The 19179-nt window shown below is 51.5% G+C and overlaps 1 protein-coding gene across 1 annotated transcript in view; it reads left to right on the forward strand.

Moving 5' to 3' along the window:
* ACOT11 (acyl-CoA thioesterase 11) overlaps positions 1 to 19179 on the forward strand; it is a 50371-nt gene that overhangs the window by 11348 nt on the left and 19844 nt on the right. Inside the window, exons 2-3 of the mRNA XM_055402386.2 lie at positions 13525 to 13729; positions 14655 to 14724. Coding sequence (XP_055258361.1) covers positions 13525 to 13729; positions 14655 to 14724 — 275 coding nt within the window. The remainder of the gene's footprint in view (positions 1 to 13524; positions 13730 to 14654; positions 14725 to 19179) is intronic.

Raw genomic sequence — 19179 nt, forward strand, 5'->3', positions numbered from 1 at the left:
GCCGGGAGCTTCCTGCAGTTCTCCACTCCACCCAAAGCCTGGGTCCTTGCCCCGAAGCTTTCTGTGGGCCCTGCCAAGGCTGCCTGGCCACTTACAGTGGGCATCTCTTACCCTAGGGACCAGTGCAGGCCCTTCGGTTAGGATGATTTCCTGTGTCCTTCGACAGTGCCTCTGTACTTTTAGGTTCTTTTCCATTATAGGTTAGCACAAGATATTGAATATAGTTCCCTGTGCTATACAGTAAGTCCCTGTTGTTTATCCATTTGCATATATTAATTGTTGCTGTTCAGTCGCTAACTTGTGTCTGACTCTTTGTAACCCCATGGACTGCAGCACGCCAGGCTTCCCTGTCCTTCACTGTCTCCCAGAGTTTGCTCAGACTCGTGTCCATTGAATCGGTGATGCCATCTAACTGTCTCATCCTCTGTCATTTCCTTCTCCTTTTGCTTTCAATCTTTCCCAGCCTTAGGGTCTTTACCAATGAGTTGGCTCTTCATACCAGATGGCCAAAGGACTGGAGATTCAGCTTCAGCATCAGTCCTTCCAATGGATATTCAGGGTTAATTTCCTTTAGGATTGACTGGTTTGATCTCCTTGCTATCTAAGGGACTCTATATTAATATTAGTATATATTTGTTCACCCCAAATTTCTAATTTACCCTCCTCCCCAGCCCTTTCCCTTTTGGTAACCTTAAATTTGTTTTCTATGACTGTGGGTCTATTTCTGTTTTGTATGGAATCTACAAAAATGATACAAATGCCTTGACTTTTTAACAATATGGAGAGCTGGTACTTTTTAAGCACTTTTCAGGTCAGATCCTGGTCCAAGCATTTTGTGTATAATCCCATTGAATCCTCACTATGATATTATTATTCCCACTTTACAGATGTGCAAAGTGAGGTTTAGAGTGGCTTAATTAATTATCCAGGGAGACAGAGGCTGGGCCAGGATTCTAGTACAGTCTGTTTTCCTCTTGCCAGCCCCCTGTGCCTTCCTGTTTTTCCTTTTTCTCTCTCTCTGCCCTGATCATCCCTCTTAAACAAGACTTTCTTGTGGGCTCAGATTCCTCTGAGACAGTTCAGGGCACATGGAGGTGGGAGTGAGACTAGGCCAAGAATGATAAGAGCATCTTACAGCCAAAGAGCTTGAGGCTGAGGAAGGCCCTGGAACATGGTAAGTGCCCAGCAGAGAACCACTGGGCCATCTGCTTCAGTTCAGCAGACCCACCAGGGAGCAGGCCAGGCCCAGTTCTCACTCCCACCCTTCCACCTCCAGACTTGGGGCCTTGGAAGCAGCCCCCCGAGGGTTGGTATCCTCTTGGAAGACCTCCTTCTGTGACCCATTCCTGTCACAGTATAAGGAAGTGTGTTCTGTGGATGAAGTCACACCTATTATCGCCACTCTGCTCTGCTTGGGACTGATTTCTTGAACACTCTGGGGGCAAGAGGTCAGAGTATGAGGAGAGGGGCAGGCGATCTGGTGACCAGAGACCGGCTGGGCCTCAGGGAAACTGTGGGGACCTGAGCAGGAGACTGAGCCTGTAAGTGCTGCCTGGGGTTGGGACAGGGGCCCCACCTGCTGGGGAGGGCAGACACTGTCCCTCAGCGGAGGGGACTGCAGGGGCCAGAGCAGCAACTGGGGCCTCCAAGGGGCCACGGGGCTGTTAGCTTCCTGGGGCAGGAAGTCCCAGCTGTGGCCAGAATCCCAAAGGGCTGAGAGCAGCTCAGGCTTGAGGAATGTGAGCGGTGGGGGAGGTTGGGAGGGGCCCCTTTCCTGCCTTCCTCACTTCTCTGGTGTGTGTGTCTCTTCTGCTTGCTCTGTTCCCTGCCAGCATCCGTTCTTTGACCACATGCTTTTTCTATTTCCTCTCCTTCTTCCCCTTCTTTCCCTCTTTCTCTTTGTAACCCATCTCTCCTCCCCTCCATCCCTCTTCTCCTTCTCTTCCCTCCCCATTTTGTCCTTCTGGAGAGGACTTGTGGTCCCTGTAACTGGTGTTTCCAGCTCCAAGGTAAACGGGCTTGTTTGCAGGATGGCTGGACCTGGCCCATCGCCTGGCTACCCGTTGCCATGGTGACTTGGAGGCAGTGTCAGGCAGGAGTCTTGGCTGTCTAGCAGGGGGAGCATGAAGAGCTCTGATGAAGGAGAGAGGCTGGCCCTCCTCTTCACCAATCCTGAAGGGCCCACCCCACTGCCAGGGGCTCCCATGGAGGGATATTGCCTGTGAATGTGGGTTCCAAGCTGGGTACTATTGGAGAGGGTTGCTTGAGAGGCCACAAAGTGGGGACCAGTCACACTTGGGGTCAGACTACCTGTGTGCAGACCCCTCCTGCCCCTTTCTGGGGTCTGCTGGAGGTAGGGGGTAGGAGGTGGCAAACAGCTCCAAGGAAGAAAGCTTCAGGGAGGCAGCTGTCAGTTGGGGAGGGGTAGATAGAAGAACTCTGACAGGCAGACCTGCTGTCAGGCAGAAGGGGATGTAGACACAAGGGAAGTGTCTACATCAGCAGGGAGTGAGCCTCCTGTCTCAAGAGAGCAAGCAAGCTCATGTTGGACAGTCACTGGGCAGGGTGGTGGTGGTGCTGGTAACTGAGATGTCTGTGTCTGAGAAGGCACATGTAGCCGTCCATGAGGTTTTTTCCTACTCCAGAGCACTGAGGATTTACAGAGCAGTTTTTGGCTGACAGAGAGCTTGCAGTTTCCACTCTGGAGGTAGCCGCCTCTCTCCCTCACAGGCTGCTAACTTTGAGCATCTAGTAGGACAAGTGCCTGGATGCTGGACTATGCTGGGAGGAGGTCATGATACCATCACTGTTTCCTGCAGGGGGTGTGAGGGTCCATGGGGAGGAAGCTTCCCTAGGGGTCCCGCCTGGCATGTGTGGGTGAGAAAGGGCCTGAATGCCTGGGACACAGCAGTAAACATTCTGCTGTGTCAGACAAGAGAGAGGCAGTTACAGCAAAGCGCCCAGCCAGCCTTAGCCCTTGAGTTAAACAGACTTGGGTCCAAGCCCTGACTGCCCTTTCCTGGCTATAATGGTTGTGTGTGTGTGTGTGTGTGTGTGTGTGTGTGTGTGTGTGCATGACACTTAACCTTTTCGAGTCCCTGTTTTCCCATCTGCAAGATAGGAATAATAACAACATTTAACTATTAGGGCTCTGTGGGGATTGAGAGAGAAGGCACAGAAAATGCCAGTGCCCCACCTGCACATACCAAGTAATTAAACAAGGGAGCGTGATTGTTGTCAGTCTCCCCTGCATACCTTTGAATTTTATAAACAAGAAAGTTGGGGCCGGAGAGATTTAAAAACTTGCTCACGTGCCATCCGTTGTTCTGCGAAATGCTGCAGGAACAGTGCCCAGTGTAGGGAAGCAGAACTGAGGCTGTTGGCTGAGGCTAATTTGAATCCTGGCCCCACACAGCCAGTCCCTGCAGGTTCTGCCTGGTTGCCAGGCCCCTGCTACCCCTCCGTGTAGCAGCATTTCCCGAGTAACCCCTGTCTTGCTCTGTGCCGGCTGTCCTGTCCCTGTGAGCAGGCCCTACTCAGACTCAAGAAATGCTGAAATGAAAGGAGGGCTGAGCCACTGAGGTTTGCAAGGCCCTTTCCATACGTTCCCTCCCATCTCCCCATTTTGTTTCCCAGCAGTGATAAGCCTGCTGGAGGAAAGACAAGTCTGGTCCTGCCCAGCTGCTCCATCTTCTCCAGCCTCCCTCACATGTGCACCACATCTCACAGCTAACTGGGTGCTTTAGTTTCGGGATCGCCTTTATCTGTTTTTTAAAACATTTATTTATTTGGCTCTGTCAGGTCTTAGTTTTGCTGCGTAGGCTCAGTATTTATGACATGGGGGTTTCGTTGCCTTGTGGCATGTGGGATCTTAGTTCCCCAAACTAGGATTGAATTTGTGTCTTCTGCATTGGAAGGTGGATTCTTGACCACTGGACCACCAGGGAAGTCCCTGGTATCTCCTTTAACCCTTACTAGTCTTGGATGAAGATGGGGTGGGGATTGTCCTCTGCTTCTCATTAATTCACCTAAGGTCTGCCGGAGTTCAGGGTCTTTTGCCTAAGATGTTGGGCAGACAGCCCGTGAGCCTCAATTTCTCCATCCATACCAGCAGGCAGTCGTTTTCGATCTCCAAACCCTTTTCACTCTTGGTGCAGAGGCAAGGGTTGCCCTGGAGATAGAGGCAGGGGGCCTCACTTAATCCCTGCTCTGTGGTTCAGCACTGGGCAACCTTGGATTTGGGGCTTCTCTGGATCGCCTGGGTACCTTGGTAGTGATAACACCTCAAATGTTTCCTTTGAATTGGATGAGATAGGAATGGCTAAGCATTTAGGAAATGCCCTCCCTGCCCTCTCTGGCCCCTGGCTGACTCCTTAATGGAGCAGGAGGAATTCTCCAGATGACTCAGGTGTCAGATTTCAGACAAGCTATTTTTACCCTTGGGGGTGGAGGCAGACAGGTGATGTTCCGACTGTTCTAGGATGGGGTGAGAGGTCAGCACTTCTAGTGGGGAACTTCTCTTGACTTCATGGCCTACATTCTCTCTGCCACATGGGGTAACACTGAGAATTAGAGACCCTCTGAAGCAACTCAGTCATTTGGTCCAGTGAGCCAGGCTCTGTGCTGGGCCCCGTGGACACCAGGAGTAAAGAGGGCTCCTGCCGATGGATCTTTGTGTCCAGTGTCCGCGGGATACTCCCACAGTTAGGTGAATGAAACAATGGAGAGCACTGCGGAGTGGAGGTTCCTGGGGCCAGGAGCCTGAGGACAGAAGGAGAGATGATGGAGCTGAGGGCTCGGTAGTCATTATGGAGGTGGAGAGGAGAGGATGAGCGCTCCAGACAGGGGGTAAGCAGCGGCCTGAGGGGTATGAGGAACGAGAGACGGTCAGTTGTCTGGGGGTACGTGGTGTGAGCAAGACTGGGGGTGTGGCTGGGGGGCCTTGTGGGTGTTGTCAAGGAAGTCCTTTGTTGTTCAGTCACTCAGTCATGTCCGCCTCTTTGTGGCCCCGTGGACTGCAGCACACCAGGCTTCCCTGTCCTTCACCAACTCCCGGAGCTTGCTCAAACTCATGTCCATTGAGTCGGTGATGCCATCCAACCATCGCATCCTCTGTCGTCCCCTTCTCCTCCTGCCTTCAATCTTTCCCAGCATCAGGGTCTTTTCCAATGAGTTGGCTGTTTGCATCAGGTGGCCGAAGTGTTGAGTCTTGTCAAGGAGGTCCTCCCATAAGCCACACAATTTCATGGTTTGAAAAGAGTTCTTGGAGACTCTCTAGTTAAATGCTCCATTTGACAGATGAGGAAACTGAGGCACAGAGAGGCAGAATAACCTATGCAAGTTCTCCTGAGGAGGGTAAGCTGATGGATATGTTCCACTTCTATTCTGTTTTATAGGAAGGCACTCAACTGGAAATGCCTCGTGAAGCTCTACGTCCAGAAGAGGTGGGCTTAGCGCACAATTTCATTTATACCCGCTGCCCCACTTCCTTTCTTGTCAGATTTAGGGTCAGGGGCAGAATGAACAGGTTGAAGGCCCTCCCATCCCTCTGTGTCCTCACTGGGAGAGCACAAAAGCTGACCAGCCTGCCCTAGGCTGTGGGCTCTGGGCAGGGACTCAGGGTACTGGCCTCTTTTCTCTCCTTGGTCACTGACTGGCTGTGTGACATGGGTTAGTTTGCCTCCCCTCTCTTGAGTTTCAGATGGAAGAACCTCTTCATCTCCAAGGCTGGTGGAGATATAAGTGTGGGCTTTGGCTGGTAGGTCTGGGATTGCATTTTTTTTTTTTTGCCACACCACACAGCTTATAGGATCTCAGTTCCCCCCACCAGGGATTGAACCCAAGTAACAGCAGTGAAAGCCTAGAATCCTAACACTAGGTCACCAGGGAACTCTCCTGGAATTGTACAATAAAATTTTTAACTTTATTTTGTTTTTTTGCTGTATAGCATGCAGGATCTTAGTTCCCTCACCAGGGATCAAACCTGCGCCCTCTGCAGTGAAAGCATGGAGTCTTAACCACTGGATCCCCAGGGAATCTTCTGGGATTGTCTTAAATTCTGTCACAGAAGCAACACACTGGCTCTCACAGCCTTGGTTTATTCATAGTAAAATGGGTAGAATAACAGTGTGTTTTAGGATATATATGAGAATTACTGAGAGAATACGTGTGAAAGCTCCTAGCATACAACTTGGTACCTAGTAGATGTTCAATAAGTGCTAACCAAATGAATGGCATCTAGGAGGTTCTTAGTAAGAAATAATGGTTTAATTCTCTACCTTCCTCACCTCCAAATCTTGAAAAATGTCAAGTACCAATATAACCTGAGTCGGACACGACTGAGCGACTGAACTGAACTGAGAAGTAAAATGAGGATGTGCGTATAGGGCACTGGAGACCATTATTTATCTTCTAGAATGAATGTGTCATCTGATGACGTATGGCCATCAGAAGCCTGTGGAACACCGATGTCCTCCCAGCCCTCATGCTGGCTTCACAGACGAGTGCACCCACTTTTCATCTCAGTTTGGTACACACTACTACCCTACTCTAGTACAGTTGCCTGGAAAATCCCATGGACAGAGGAGCCTGGTAGGCTGCAGTCCATGGGGTTGCTAAGAGTCGGACACGACTAAGCGACTCAGCAGCAGCAGCAGCACTACCCTTTTCACCTGTCTACTGGGAATCTCAAGGCCAAATGAAATTCTTTATGGCAGCGTCTTTGTGCAACTGGTTTTCTCACGTGGCTTCCCTAGTGGGTCAGAGGATAAAGAATCTACCTGCGATGCAGAAGACCCGGGTTCAATCCCTGGGTCAGGAAGATCCCCTGGAGAAGGAAATGGCAACCCACTCCAGTATTCTTGCCTGGAGAATCCCATGGACAGAGGAGCCTGACATTCTGCAGTCCATGGGGTCGCAAAGAGTCGAACACGACTGGAGTGACTTACCACAACACTTGCATTCCTAATGTAATCGCTCCTCCCTTACTTGGCTCCTTAGCTCTGTTTACATCTTGGGCTTCTGTACATACTCAGTGTGTATGCGTGTGCAGGCTGCTTCAGAGCCTTTTGGGGGAAGAAGATAGGGAATAGGACTGAAGGGGTATTTAGGAGGTTGACACATGCTTCTGTGTTGCTGGTGGGAAAACTCCTGGGAGGCGACTGGTAGCTCTGAGAGCCTGGAGCCACCTTTGTGGGGACAGGGAACCAACTTGGGCAGCTCCCTTACACTCTAGGAGGGCCTGGCTCTCCTGAGACCTGGCTAGCAGTGGGCCAAGATGCTTCTCCCCACGCCTCTGGCCCCAACCCGCCTTCCAGTCCCCGCCCCTTGGAGAGAGGCTGGGAGGGAGAGTGGGAGGAGCCCGGCCATGTAGGGTCTCATGCCCTGCAGTTGAATCCCTGCTACTCTATCACTGGTTCTTTGAATTCTCACGGAACCTCTCAAACTGGCTACCAGTCTTGCCTCATCACGGGGTTGCCATGAGGTTCTGGTGAACTCATGCGTGAGAAAGAACTATGTAAACAGTCTGGTTTGAACTCTGTTTAGGAGTCTCCCAGCTATATTTTGGTAGGAAGCCCAAACTCAGCTTTATAACGCTAACCTCACTGCTCAGTAAATGTTAGCCACGTGGCGGGTGCATACGAGGAGCTGTGAACCCTGGATCTTCTTTAATTTCATCCCCATGATGACCCTAGATGTAGGTATTATGATCCCATTTCTTGCAGTTCAGGAAACTGAGGCCCACAGAGGTAGGCTGAGCAGCCTGCCTGCAGTCACCTGAGTTAGCTGGCGTGAATGCAGGCCAGGCTGATCTCCAGGGCCTGTGCGCAGCCCTGTGTCGTGGTGACCCAGGCCAGCTCCTCCCCTCCAGGGCTGGTGGGCCGCCTCTGTTCCCGGCCTGCTCTTTGAGGTGGTTCTTTGGTTTATTTATATTTTTGCTGGGCTGGGTCTTCTCTGTGGCACGTGGGCTTTTTCTCTAGTTGTGTTGCGTGTGAGCTGCTCTTGTGGAGCACGGGCTCCTAGTTGTGATACGTGGGGGTTAGTGACATGGGAAACCTTAGTTCCTTGACCAGGGATTGAACCTATGCCCCCTGCATTGGGAATGCAGAATCTTAACCACTGGATTGGCAGGGAAGTCCCTGAGATGTTCTGTCTGCTGGCTGGGCTCCACATTTGCCTGCTGACCATGTAGGGCACACCCTTCTCCAAGGGTCTTCTTTGATTTCTGGGGACTCTTTGCCCCACTCCCCATCCCCGCCTCTGTCTCCACCACACAGGTACCTAGTACTTTCCCACCTGTTTCCCTTTGCCCCAGCCACTCCTGCCACCAGAGCCCCTGCTGTTCTGCAGTCCTTTCTGTACCTCAGACTGTCCTCTTCCTCAAGTCTCAGCTCCAAGGCTGCCCTGGTCACCACTCTTTCCTTTCCTGTAGGCATTAATTTGGCACCTACTCTGTGCCAGGCCTACGTCCATCCCTGTCCTGTGGGAATGCCTGTCTGCTGGGGCAGGTGGCTGTGAAAACAGGGACTGCATGCCTTGGTCAGTGCTGTGATGGAGATAGTGAGGCTGCGGGGTCCGGGGAGGCCCTAACTCTCCCTGGGGAGGAGGCAGGCATGGGGAAGGGGTGCTGAAGAGGGAGTGGGAGGAAGGACTCACTTGGCAGGTAGAACAGAGGTAGTGAGAGTGTGCTCTCCCAGCTGTGAGCTGGGAGAGCAGCTGCAGGGGCAGTGGCAGGAGCTACAGAGCAGGGCCTTGATCCTAAGACCCAAAGCGAGCCACTGAGAAATCTTGAGCAGGAGAAGTGCCTTCTCAGGCTTGCTCTTCAGAAAAGTCTGTGTGGCTCTACGGCTTAGAACAAGGTCCCAGCTGTGCGGACTGGGTCTGCTTCCCGGAAGGCAGGATGCAGTAGGTTGTGGTTGTTAAGTTGGTAGATTTGGGTTTTGGAAAGACCCCTTCAGTGTTGTGTAGAGGCCTGGAAGGAGGTGGAGAGACTGGAGGCCTGTGAACTGGCTGTGGAAACAACCCAGTGAGTGAGCAGTGCAGGGGTCTGAGCGCATCAGAGTGTGGGGGCTGACGGGTGGAGGGTAGACCAAGAGTTTAAGGAGATTGGATCCCTGGAACTTGGCTACTTGGGGGACAGAAGAAGTCCAGGTTAAATCTGCTGTGTGGGTCTGTTGTCCAGTTGCCCAGAAGGAGCCCTGTGGCCTAAGAGGCTTTACCCTTTACTTTAGCCTTTCCCCCAGTGTCCCCCAGTGTCCCCAACCATGAAAGGGTTGGACAAGGTGGCCTTTCTTGCTCTGACCCAGCTGGTCTGTCACATGACTCTGGCTGAGGAGAAGGGACACAGAGCCCACAGTGTAGCCGGCTGGGGCCTCGTCTGGGATTACTCAATCTGGCCAGGACTGTTGGGGCTGGGCGCCAGTGCCTGGGATTGCTGCTGTCTGGGAGCGCACGTCTTTGACCCTTAGATGCCCTCCCCACCTTCATGCAGCTCTGTCCTCCCTGTCAGCTGTCCTGGCTCAGCCTTCCTGGCTGCCCCAGGCCCTGATTTTGTCCAGGGCTTCTGCTTTCCCCGTGACTGGCCCTGAGAGGAGTGGCTGGACTCTGGGGCCTCATTGGCCAAACCCTGCTGGGTCCACACACGCCCCGTCCTCCCTGGCTGGCTGCCTGCCCGCCAAGGGATTGGGAGGTGGCCTGACCTGGCCTGCCCTGTTGTGGCAGACTGCCTTGGAGCCCCAGGAAGGAGTTGGAGTCTGCGAGGCTGTGCTGCTTTTCCCCCTGGCCCATGGTCCAGGGGCTCAGCACTCCACTCTCTGAGGGAGGTGGGGCCCCAGCACAGAGGGGCTTGTTCCTCTGCCAGCCCCAGGGTGGGAGCTCTGCCCTTCTCAGAGCACAGTATTTCCTGCCTGACAAATGACAGAGCTCCTTAGCTTCCTTGTTAGAAAGCTCAGCTGGCCATGCCAGAGCCCTGCAAGATTAGACCCCAGAATCCTGGAACCAGGGCTGAGATACCTTGGAGACTGGCAGTCTCCCCTGGGCCCTACCTGGCAAGTGACAGATGAGGCTCAGAGAAGAGGGCACTTGCTTAGGATCACATAGCGCTCTGAGGGGCAGGGCTAGGATTTGAACTCAAGTTTGCCTCTAAACATCCCTTTATAAATCTTTAATGTGGTCCTACCGGGTGTCAGGTACTTCTAAGCATGAGAACTAGAGTAGGAGCTTCTGAAAGGACTGGCCCAATTTTTCTTATAAGCTCAGTGTTTGAGAGGGCCCAAACAGAGGGAGGGGCTTCTCTGGCAGTTCAGCTGGTAAAGAATCCGCCTGAAATGCAGGAGACTTTCCGGTTTGATTCCTGGGTTGGGAAGATTCCCTGGAGAAGGGAAAGGCTACCCACTCCAGTATTCTGGTCTGAAGAATTCCATGGACTATGTAGTCCATGGGGTTGCAAAGAGTCAGACACGACTGAGCGACTTTCACTTTATTTATTTTTTATTGGAGGCAAATTATTTTACAATATTATATTGGTTGGTTTTGCCATACATTGACATGAATTTGCCCCGGGTGTACATGAGTGACTTTCACTTTAATACAGAGGAGGTGGTTGGAGAATGAATGAGTGGATCAATGAACAGAATGACAAGGCAAAGATCCTGCATCCAGGGATGCAGACGTCAATGGATGGGACTTCTGTTTCACAAAACAGGAAGTAGGAGGCTGGTAGGAGTGGGGACGACAGAGGGTGAAATGGTTGGATGGCATCACCAACTCAGTAGACATGAGTTTGAGTAAGCTCCAGGAGTTGGTGATGGACAGGGAAACCTGGTGTGCTGCAGTCCATGGGGTCGCAAAGAGTTGTACACGACTGAGCGACTAAACTGAACTGATGAGTGGGGATTGGCTAGGCGGGAAGCAGAGAGGATTAGAGCTCAGGTGTCCTGACTGCTGGTCTATGACTTTTTTGCCATCCTCACTTTCCTCATCTGTAAAATGGGGTAAATGGTCTTTACCCTCTGCCTGCCTCGTGACAATTCAGTGAGGCAGTGGGTGAGAACAGGCTTGAACAGCAGGGACATTGTGTTGGGGTGGGGGGGTTCTTCCCTGTGTGCACATCTGGAACTGCCCAGAAACTCCGCATACTCTGCTTTTCTTCTTCCCCCTTACTCTCTGCATCTTGCTTCCACCTTGCTTTCTCTAGGACTTCTTTCTGGAATGTTTGTCCCAGAACTCGCTGTGGGAGGGGCTTGGGAAGAGTGTGGGTAAACATAGTCTGCCTGCCTCCTCCCTCTACCGTCTCCCACACCTAGAAAGTCAGCCACCCACATCCACATCCAGGCAGCCCCCAGCACATACCAGGCTGGAAATGCCTTGGCAATGGTTACCATGGTGACGGCTCCTGCTGCTTGGATCGCAGTGGTCTGGAAGCTGCTTGCAACAGCCTGGCAGCGTGGTGCCCGCAGGTACCCACCCAGGCTGCGAGCTCCTGGGGCAGCTGCCCTCTTCTCTCTCATTTTAGTCCCCAGCACAGCACTTGGTATCCAGGGGCCCTTGGCAAGGAGCTGCCTCTCCAAGGAACCCACAAGCTGTTCTGGGTCAGACTAGCTTGGTTCAAATACCAGGGCTACCCCTTAGGGGTCAGTGACCTTAAGCAAGTCAACTTGTGTTGTGAATTTATTGAATTAGCTATGGAATCCTTGTGAGGGGAGCTGTCCAAACAGTATAGCCCCCCAGAATGAGACCCATCCTTTCCCTGAGCCATCACTGCCCCCATCCTGTAGAGGTAGCAGGGTCAGCATAGGTCATAGCACTTTTTGCTGCTGAATCCACATCCAGGGCCCTGGATTCCTCATCTTGGGCCCCTGGAGGCCCTGCAGGAAGTGTAGTGTGGTGAGTAGGACCTCAGTCTCAGTGGCTAGACCTCTGGAGTCACAGCTGGGCTTGGCACTTACTTGAGCTTCAGTTTCCTAATCTTTAAAATGAATATAATAATGTACCTCTTTCAGAGGTTTGTTATATGGATAAAATTTGAATTAGGACTTGTAAAGTGTTTATAAGAGTATCTGATACTTTATAAGCACTTTATAAATGTTAGCTGGGACTTATCACCACAAATGGCAATGGCCATGAAAATTGGAGGGCTTCCCATTTGGCGCTAGTGGTAAAGAACCCTCTTGACAAAGCAGGAGATGTAAGAATTGCAGGTTTGATTCCTGGGTTGGAAATATCCCCTGGAGGAGGGCATGGCAGTCCTCTCCAGTATTCTTGCCTGGAGAAATCCCATGGACAGAGGAGCCTGGGGGTCTACAGTCCACAGGGTCGTAAGGAGTCGGATACGACTGAAGTGACGTAGCATGCATGCATGCGTGAAAATTGGAATCCCCGTGCCTACCCCTACTTGTCATTTTTCTCACACCGGCAGGTGTCCCCAGCTCTGTTCACAGTGTGATGAGGGAAAGCTGGCCAGAGAGACAGGATGGCAAGTCAGCTCCCCTTCCTTATCCCACCCCATCCAGGGGACTGCCAGGCACACCTACCTCTGTTGCCTGGCAAGTGAGACTCCCAAGCTGGACCCTGGGCAGAGACTCCTCCTCTTATTCATGAGTTCTAGGATTTTCTCTGCTGGTTCTCCAGCTGGCAGCTGTTCCAGCCCTGGTCTGGATCAGACAGCTGGTCAGTGACTGCTTGGAGCCCTCCCTGTCAGTAGAGCCAAGTGTTGACAACGGATGAGCACCAGCCGAGGTGCTGCTTCCGATGTCATCTGAAACATGAAGAGCCTGAGGAAAGGGTCCTTATGGGATGAAATAGGAGCAAATCCCTGGGCTTGACTACTGTAGGGCTCACTGTGCTGTGCTATGCTTAGTTGCTCAGTTGTGTCAGACTCTTTGTGACCCCATGGACTGTAGCCCACCAGGCTCCTCTGTCCTTGGGGATTCTCCAGGCAAGAATACTGTAGTGGGTTGCCATGCCCTTCCTCCAGGGGATCTTTCTAACCCAGGGATCAAACCCAAATCTCCTGTATTGCAGATGGATTCTTTACCATCTGGGCCACCAGGGAAGCCCAAGAATACTGGAATGAGTAGCCTTTCCCTTCTCCAGGGGATCTTCCCAACCCAAGAATCGAACCGGGGTCTCCTGTATTGCAAGCGGATTTTTTACCAGCTGAGCTACCAGGGAAGCCTGTAGGGCTTACTAGGCCTCCCTGAATAGAGACAGGAAATCTTACCAGAACAAAGGTGAATCTGAGGCAAAACTTGAAAAAGCTGGCCTACAGCTGAATTAATACTCTGCTCCATCCCTTTCTCCCCACCCCCTCCCTCAGGTCCAGGGATATGTTAACATGGAATTTGTGGCCAAAAGGAAGCTGGGCATAGTAGGGGCATCCAGAGAGCCCCTGGGGTCTGAGACCCTGGGCTGGAGGGTGCTGGCCACTCTTGGAGTTGGGTTCTCTTGGCAGGTGGTCTTGGGGATCTCAGGGGCTGGCAGGCCCGGAGACGCTGCTCTGAGCTGACCGTCTCGCCTGCTCCCCAGGGCCTGGCCTCCGTGTTCTCCAACCGCACGTCCCGGAAGTCGGCCTCACGCAGTGACAGCGACGGCATGGCGGACGGTGAGGGCTACCGGAACCCCACAGAGGTACAGATGAGCCAGCTGGTGCTGCCCTGCCACACCAACCAGCGTGGCGAGCTGAGCGTCGGGCAGCTGCTCAAGTGGATCGACGCCACCGCCTGCCTATCCGGTGAGGCCGAACCTGGCATGGCTGCCCTCCCAGCCCTGGCCACACGCACCAGGGCAGAGGCCGTCCCTGAGCGCCGCCCTCCTCTCTCATCTGGGCCTTCACTCAGGCCAGTCCACCCGCTATGATGCCCTCTTCAAGTTCCACATGCTCAGCTTGGGCCCACCCTCCTGCCTGCAAACCCCCAGGGCGCTGAGTGCTGGTCCTGGACCCTAGGGTCCCTGCTCTGATGCAGCGAAGCACTAGGCGTGGTTGCCCCGAGGCTGGCAGTAGCAAAACCCGTGGCTTGAGCAGGTTGAGTGGAGCTGGATGCAGCTCATTTTGTTGCCTTCGATGCCCTAGTTTTCTCCAGCCCATGGGGAGTTCACAGTCTGATGGGGTGGGGGTGGGCAGACAGGAGACCTAACTGTCCCCCTGCACTGATAGGGGTTGGGAAAGGGAGGTGGAACTGGGGCTCTAGGAGAACAGACCTGAGGTGGCCCTGACCCATCCCTGGAAGTAGAGAAGGAATTCTAGAAGGACTCAGGCCTGGGAGCAGAGTCCTCAGGATGAGAGTGACTCAGGCAAGCAGACAAAGGTGGGTGAGGTTGCCTGGGCACTTGAGGAGGTCAGGAAGTGGAATATTCGACGGCTGCTTATTGAGTACTGCGTGCCAGGCACCGCTCGAGGACTGGGCACAGCAATGAACAAGATGGGCGAAATTCCTTGCCCTCGAGTGACTTGCGGTCTAGCAGAAGGGAGAGGCATTAGACAGACAAAACTCAGATAAGTAAGACAGGGTCGGGGTGTCGTAATCACAGTGAGGAAAATAAAGAATGGTGGGGGTGCGAGCGAGGAGGCAGGCCTTAGCTAGGAGGGTCTGATATTTGATCAGAGGCCTGGGCCATGGGGAGGCTGCTAACGGATGGCTTTCTTCTCCTGATGCCAGCGGAGAGGCATGCAGGGTGCCCCTGTGTCACAGCCTCCATGGATGACATCTATTTTGAGCACACCATTAGGTAAGTGGCCTCCTGACTCTCTTTCTGGTCTCCCCATCACGAGCCCAGAGCTCTTCCCCCAGCTCCCACCTTATCAGCCTGTGTGCTGCCTGGCACCTGCCTCAGCTGAGAGCCTTTGCAGATGGACAGGGGGCAGCCTTTCTGGAGCCATGACCCATCTGCAAGGTCTCTGGGACAGCAGTGGGCTAGGAGCTGCCCTTGTGACCAGGTGCTGTGGGGTGGGCTGCCTCAGCCAGCTTTGGAGTTGGATGTTGCTCAAGCTGCAGCATGGGGTGCTGTGTGACTTTGGGGAAGTTGATCTCTTTCTCTGGTCCTCAGTTTTCTTATCTTCAAAATGGAAGCTGTTGTTCAGTCACTAAGTCATGTCCAACTCTTTGCAACCCCATGGACTGTAGCACGCCAGGCTTCTCTGTCCTTCACTATCTCCCGGAATTTGTTCAAACTCACATCCATTGAGTTGGTGATGCCATCCAAACATCTCATCCTCTGTCACCCCCTTTTCCTCCTGCCCTCAAGCTTTCCCAGCATCAGAGTCTTTTCCAGTGAGTCAGCTCTTCGAATCTGGTGGCCAAATTATTGGAGTTTCAGCTTCAGCATCAATCTTTCTAATGAATATTCAGGGTTGCTGGTTAGACTTAATCAGTGAATGCCTTTTGGGGCTTGACTCTTCTCTGTGGGTCATTGGTCATCAGACTGTAGGGAGGTCCCTAGACAAGGTGCCTTGGCAGAGCCTGAGCCAGAAGTTTGGACCATTTAGCTTCTGCTCACATACCTCCAGGAATGGGGAGCTCATTACCTACTAGTTTTGTTTGTTTGATGTCTGTACTGATTAGAAAGGTTTTCATTACACTATCCTGAGCTTGGTCTTTGCACAGTTTTGCTAGGACCCAAGGAGCATGCCAAGCCTCATCCCAGGGCAGGCTGCAGGGAGGGGCTGCATGCAGTGCTATGGCCTCCAGGCCTGCTTCTGAGCTATCAGTGCCTGGAACATCAAGTGCCAAGGACCTATCCAGGACTTCCTGGTGCCCCATGAGTCGTGGTTAAGGAAGAAGTTTGGGCAGTCCCTGTACTTACTTATTCAGTCATTCATCACTGCTGCAGCTAAGTCGCTTCAGTCGTGTCCGACTCTGTGCGACCCCATAGACGACAGCCGACCAGGCTCCCCGGTCCCTGGGGTTCTCCAGGGAAGAACACTGGAGTGGGTTGCCATTTCCTTCTCCAATATGTGAAAGTGAAAAGGGAAAGTGAAGTCGCTCAGCCGTGTCCGACCCTTAGCGACCCCACGGACTGCAGCCCACCAGGCTCCTCCATCCATGGGATTCTCTAGGCAAGAGTACTGGAGTGGCTTGCCATTGCCTTCTCCATCATTCATCACTACCTGTGCCTTTTCTGGACCAGTGCTCATGCTGGGTTTAGAGTCCACAAAGTCAACTGGAACATAGTCTGTGTGCCCCAGGAGCTCCCAATCTGCAGGGAGGCAGATACAGAAACATAATTTCAATTCAAAGGGGTAAATTCCGGGCAAATAATGATCTTTGACATATGGGTGCTTTGTAGTACTCATTTTTGAATATCTTATTTTAGAATAGTTTTTGATTTACAAAAACACTGTAGATGGTGCAGTTTCTATAACATCTTACATTCATACGGTACCTTTGTCACAGTTAATGAGCCCATGTGCTGTGCTTAGTTGCTCAGTCGTGTCCCACTCTGTGTGACCCCATGGACTACAGTCCACCAGGCTCCTCTGTCCATGGGGATTCTCCAGGCAAGAATACTGGAGTGGGTTGCCATGCCCACCTCTGAGGGATCTTCCCAACCCAGGGATCAAACCCAGGTCTCCTGCATTGCAGGCAGATTCTTTACCAGCTGAACTACCAGGGAAGCCCTAATGAACCCATACTGATGAGTTATTTGTAAGCCTTTTTAAAAACATGTAAGCAGTGTTTTACATGGAGTATGGTTGATTTTTAATGTTCTGTTAGTTTCAGGTATACAGCCTTGTAAAGCAGTTATACTCCCATTTAAAAAAAAGGGGGGAGAAGGCCCTACTGTGTAACACAAAGAACTATATTCAATATTTTATTATAACTGTAATGTCTTTTTACTATTGATAACTAACTTACAAAGTCCTTAGAACAACACTGTGAGATCCTGGCTATTAGTATCCTCCTTTTACAGGTGAGGAAACTGAGGCACAGAGAAGTAAAGTAACTTACTGAAGGTCTTACAGCTGGTGGAGAACTCAGGATATACTACAAGCAAGGCAGTCTGGCCCCGGAGAGCTTGCTCTTAACTAGTAGGCTCTGCATGTGTGATAGTCAGTTGTTTCAGTCGTGTCCAACTCTTTGTGACCCTAAGGACTATTGCCCACCTGGCTCCTCTGTCCATGGGATTCTCCAGGCAAGAATACTGGAGTGGGTTGCCATGCTCTTCTCCAGGGATCTTCCCGACTCAGGGATCAAACCTGTTTCTCCTGTGCCTTCTGCATTGCAGGTGGATTCTTTTTCCACTGAGGCACCTGGGAAGCCCAACCAATGGGCTGCATTGCCTCTGTTTTTGAGGGTGGGTATAGAGGCACTGTGTGGTGTTGGAGAAGACTCTTGAGAGTCCCTTGGACTGCAAGGAGATCCAACCAGTCCATCCTAAAGGAAATCAGTCCTGAATATTCACTGGAAGGACTGACGCTGAAGCTGAAACTCTTAATACTTTGGCCATCCAATGCGAAGAACTGACTCATTTAAAAAGACCCTGAGGCTGGGAAAGATTGAAGGTGGGAGGAGCAGGGAACAGCAGAGGATGAGATGGTTGGATGGCATCACCGACTCAATGGGCATGAGTTTGAATAAACTCCGGGAGTTGGTGATGGACAGGGAGGCCTGACGTGCTGCAGTCCATGGGGTTGCGAAGAGTTGGACACGACTGAGTGACTGAACTAATAGAGGCACTGGAAAAGGAAGCGACAGCCCACTCCAGTATTCTTGCCTGGACAGTATTCTCCCATGGACACGGGCCTGGCTGCACCTGAGGAAAGCTGGGAAAGGTTGTTTTGTTTGCTTGTTTTTGCTTTAGCCATTTAAAAATGCCTCAAAATGCATCTCTAAGAAATAAGAACTTTTAAAAAACATAACTTCAGTACCACGACTACCCCTAAACAAAATGAACAATTTCTCACCAACATCAAATATCCAGCCAGCGTTTACTTGCATGCAGTGTCTCTTGAATTTGTTTTATTTTGCTTTGCTTTATTTTGTTCAAGTCATGATGCAAATAAGGTTGCATTTGGTTACTTGGTCTCTTAAGTCTTTTTTTTTTTTCCCTTTGGCTATGCTTCATGGCTCATGGGATCCTAGTTCCCTGACCAGGGATGGAACCTGGTCCCCAGCAGTGAAAGCACTGAGTCCTAACTACTGCACTGCCAGGGAATTCCCGCAAGTCTTTTTTTTTTACCTGTAGGCCCTACATCTCCCCATCACCCTCTCCCTGCACCCTCTCCTTCCTCCTCCTACTCCCTGTCTCTCTCTGTTTTTCCTTGAAGTTTGTTTGTTGAAGAACCTTGGTCATTTGCTCTCTAGGGTTCTCCATCATCTAGATTTTACTATTAGCATCACTGTGGTGTCGTTTAACATGTTCCTCTGTCTGCGAAGAGTATTGGTCCTGGGGAGGGGCTCCGTTACAACTGGCTGAAAAGGTCATATTTGTCTATAGGCGCTGCCTCTGGAGGGGTTTTGGGGAACTAGGGGCTTGAAGGGGCCCCCAAGGAGGCTGGGCAGTGACTCTGGGGATGGAGCCAATTTTGACCTGAGCTGTGAGATGGAAGACAGTCAGGAAGGAAGAGAAGCTTGGGAGTCCAAATGGGTGACTGCTTGGCTTTAGGGGAGGCTAGAGAGGAAGAGGAAGGGGAGGAGGAGGAAGGGGAAGGGTCATATTTTAGCAGTGCAAAAAATAGATTTTCTTTTTATTCGTGGGTCAGGAAAGTTCTTTTTCTAATATTTTATCATGAAAACTTTCAAAATTATAGAAAAGTTGAATAGTGGTGTGATCATTACCACTGAGAGTCAGTAATTAACACTTTGCTAAATTTGCTTTATCTGTATGTGGATAAATACAGGCATACCTTATTTTATTGCACTTTGCAGATCTTGCATTTTTTATAACTTGAAGTTTTGTAGCAACCCTGCACTGAGCAAATCTGTTGACCTCATTTTTCCAGCAACATTGGCTCATATAGTGTCTCTGTGTCACATTTTAGTGATTCTTGCAATATTTTAAACTTTTTCGTTATTATTATATTATTTATGGTGATCTGTATTAGGAAGATAAAATTTGGGGAGCTACAAGAAGGTGGAGGGTGGGTGAGCTTTCCTTAGGAGGGACTGTTGAGTTGAGAGCTAAGAGAATCTTGAGCGTCCATTGGACTAGGGGGAGCAGGGGAAGGGGGAGATGAATGACATC

Source organism: Moschus berezovskii, chromosome 4, assembly GCF_049115385.1.
Source record: "Moschus berezovskii isolate FMDL1 chromosome 4, NW_MosBer_1.0, whole genome shotgun sequence".
In the NCBI taxonomy this organism is placed as follows: Eukaryota; Metazoa; Chordata; class Mammalia; order Artiodactyla; family Moschidae; genus Moschus; species Moschus berezovskii.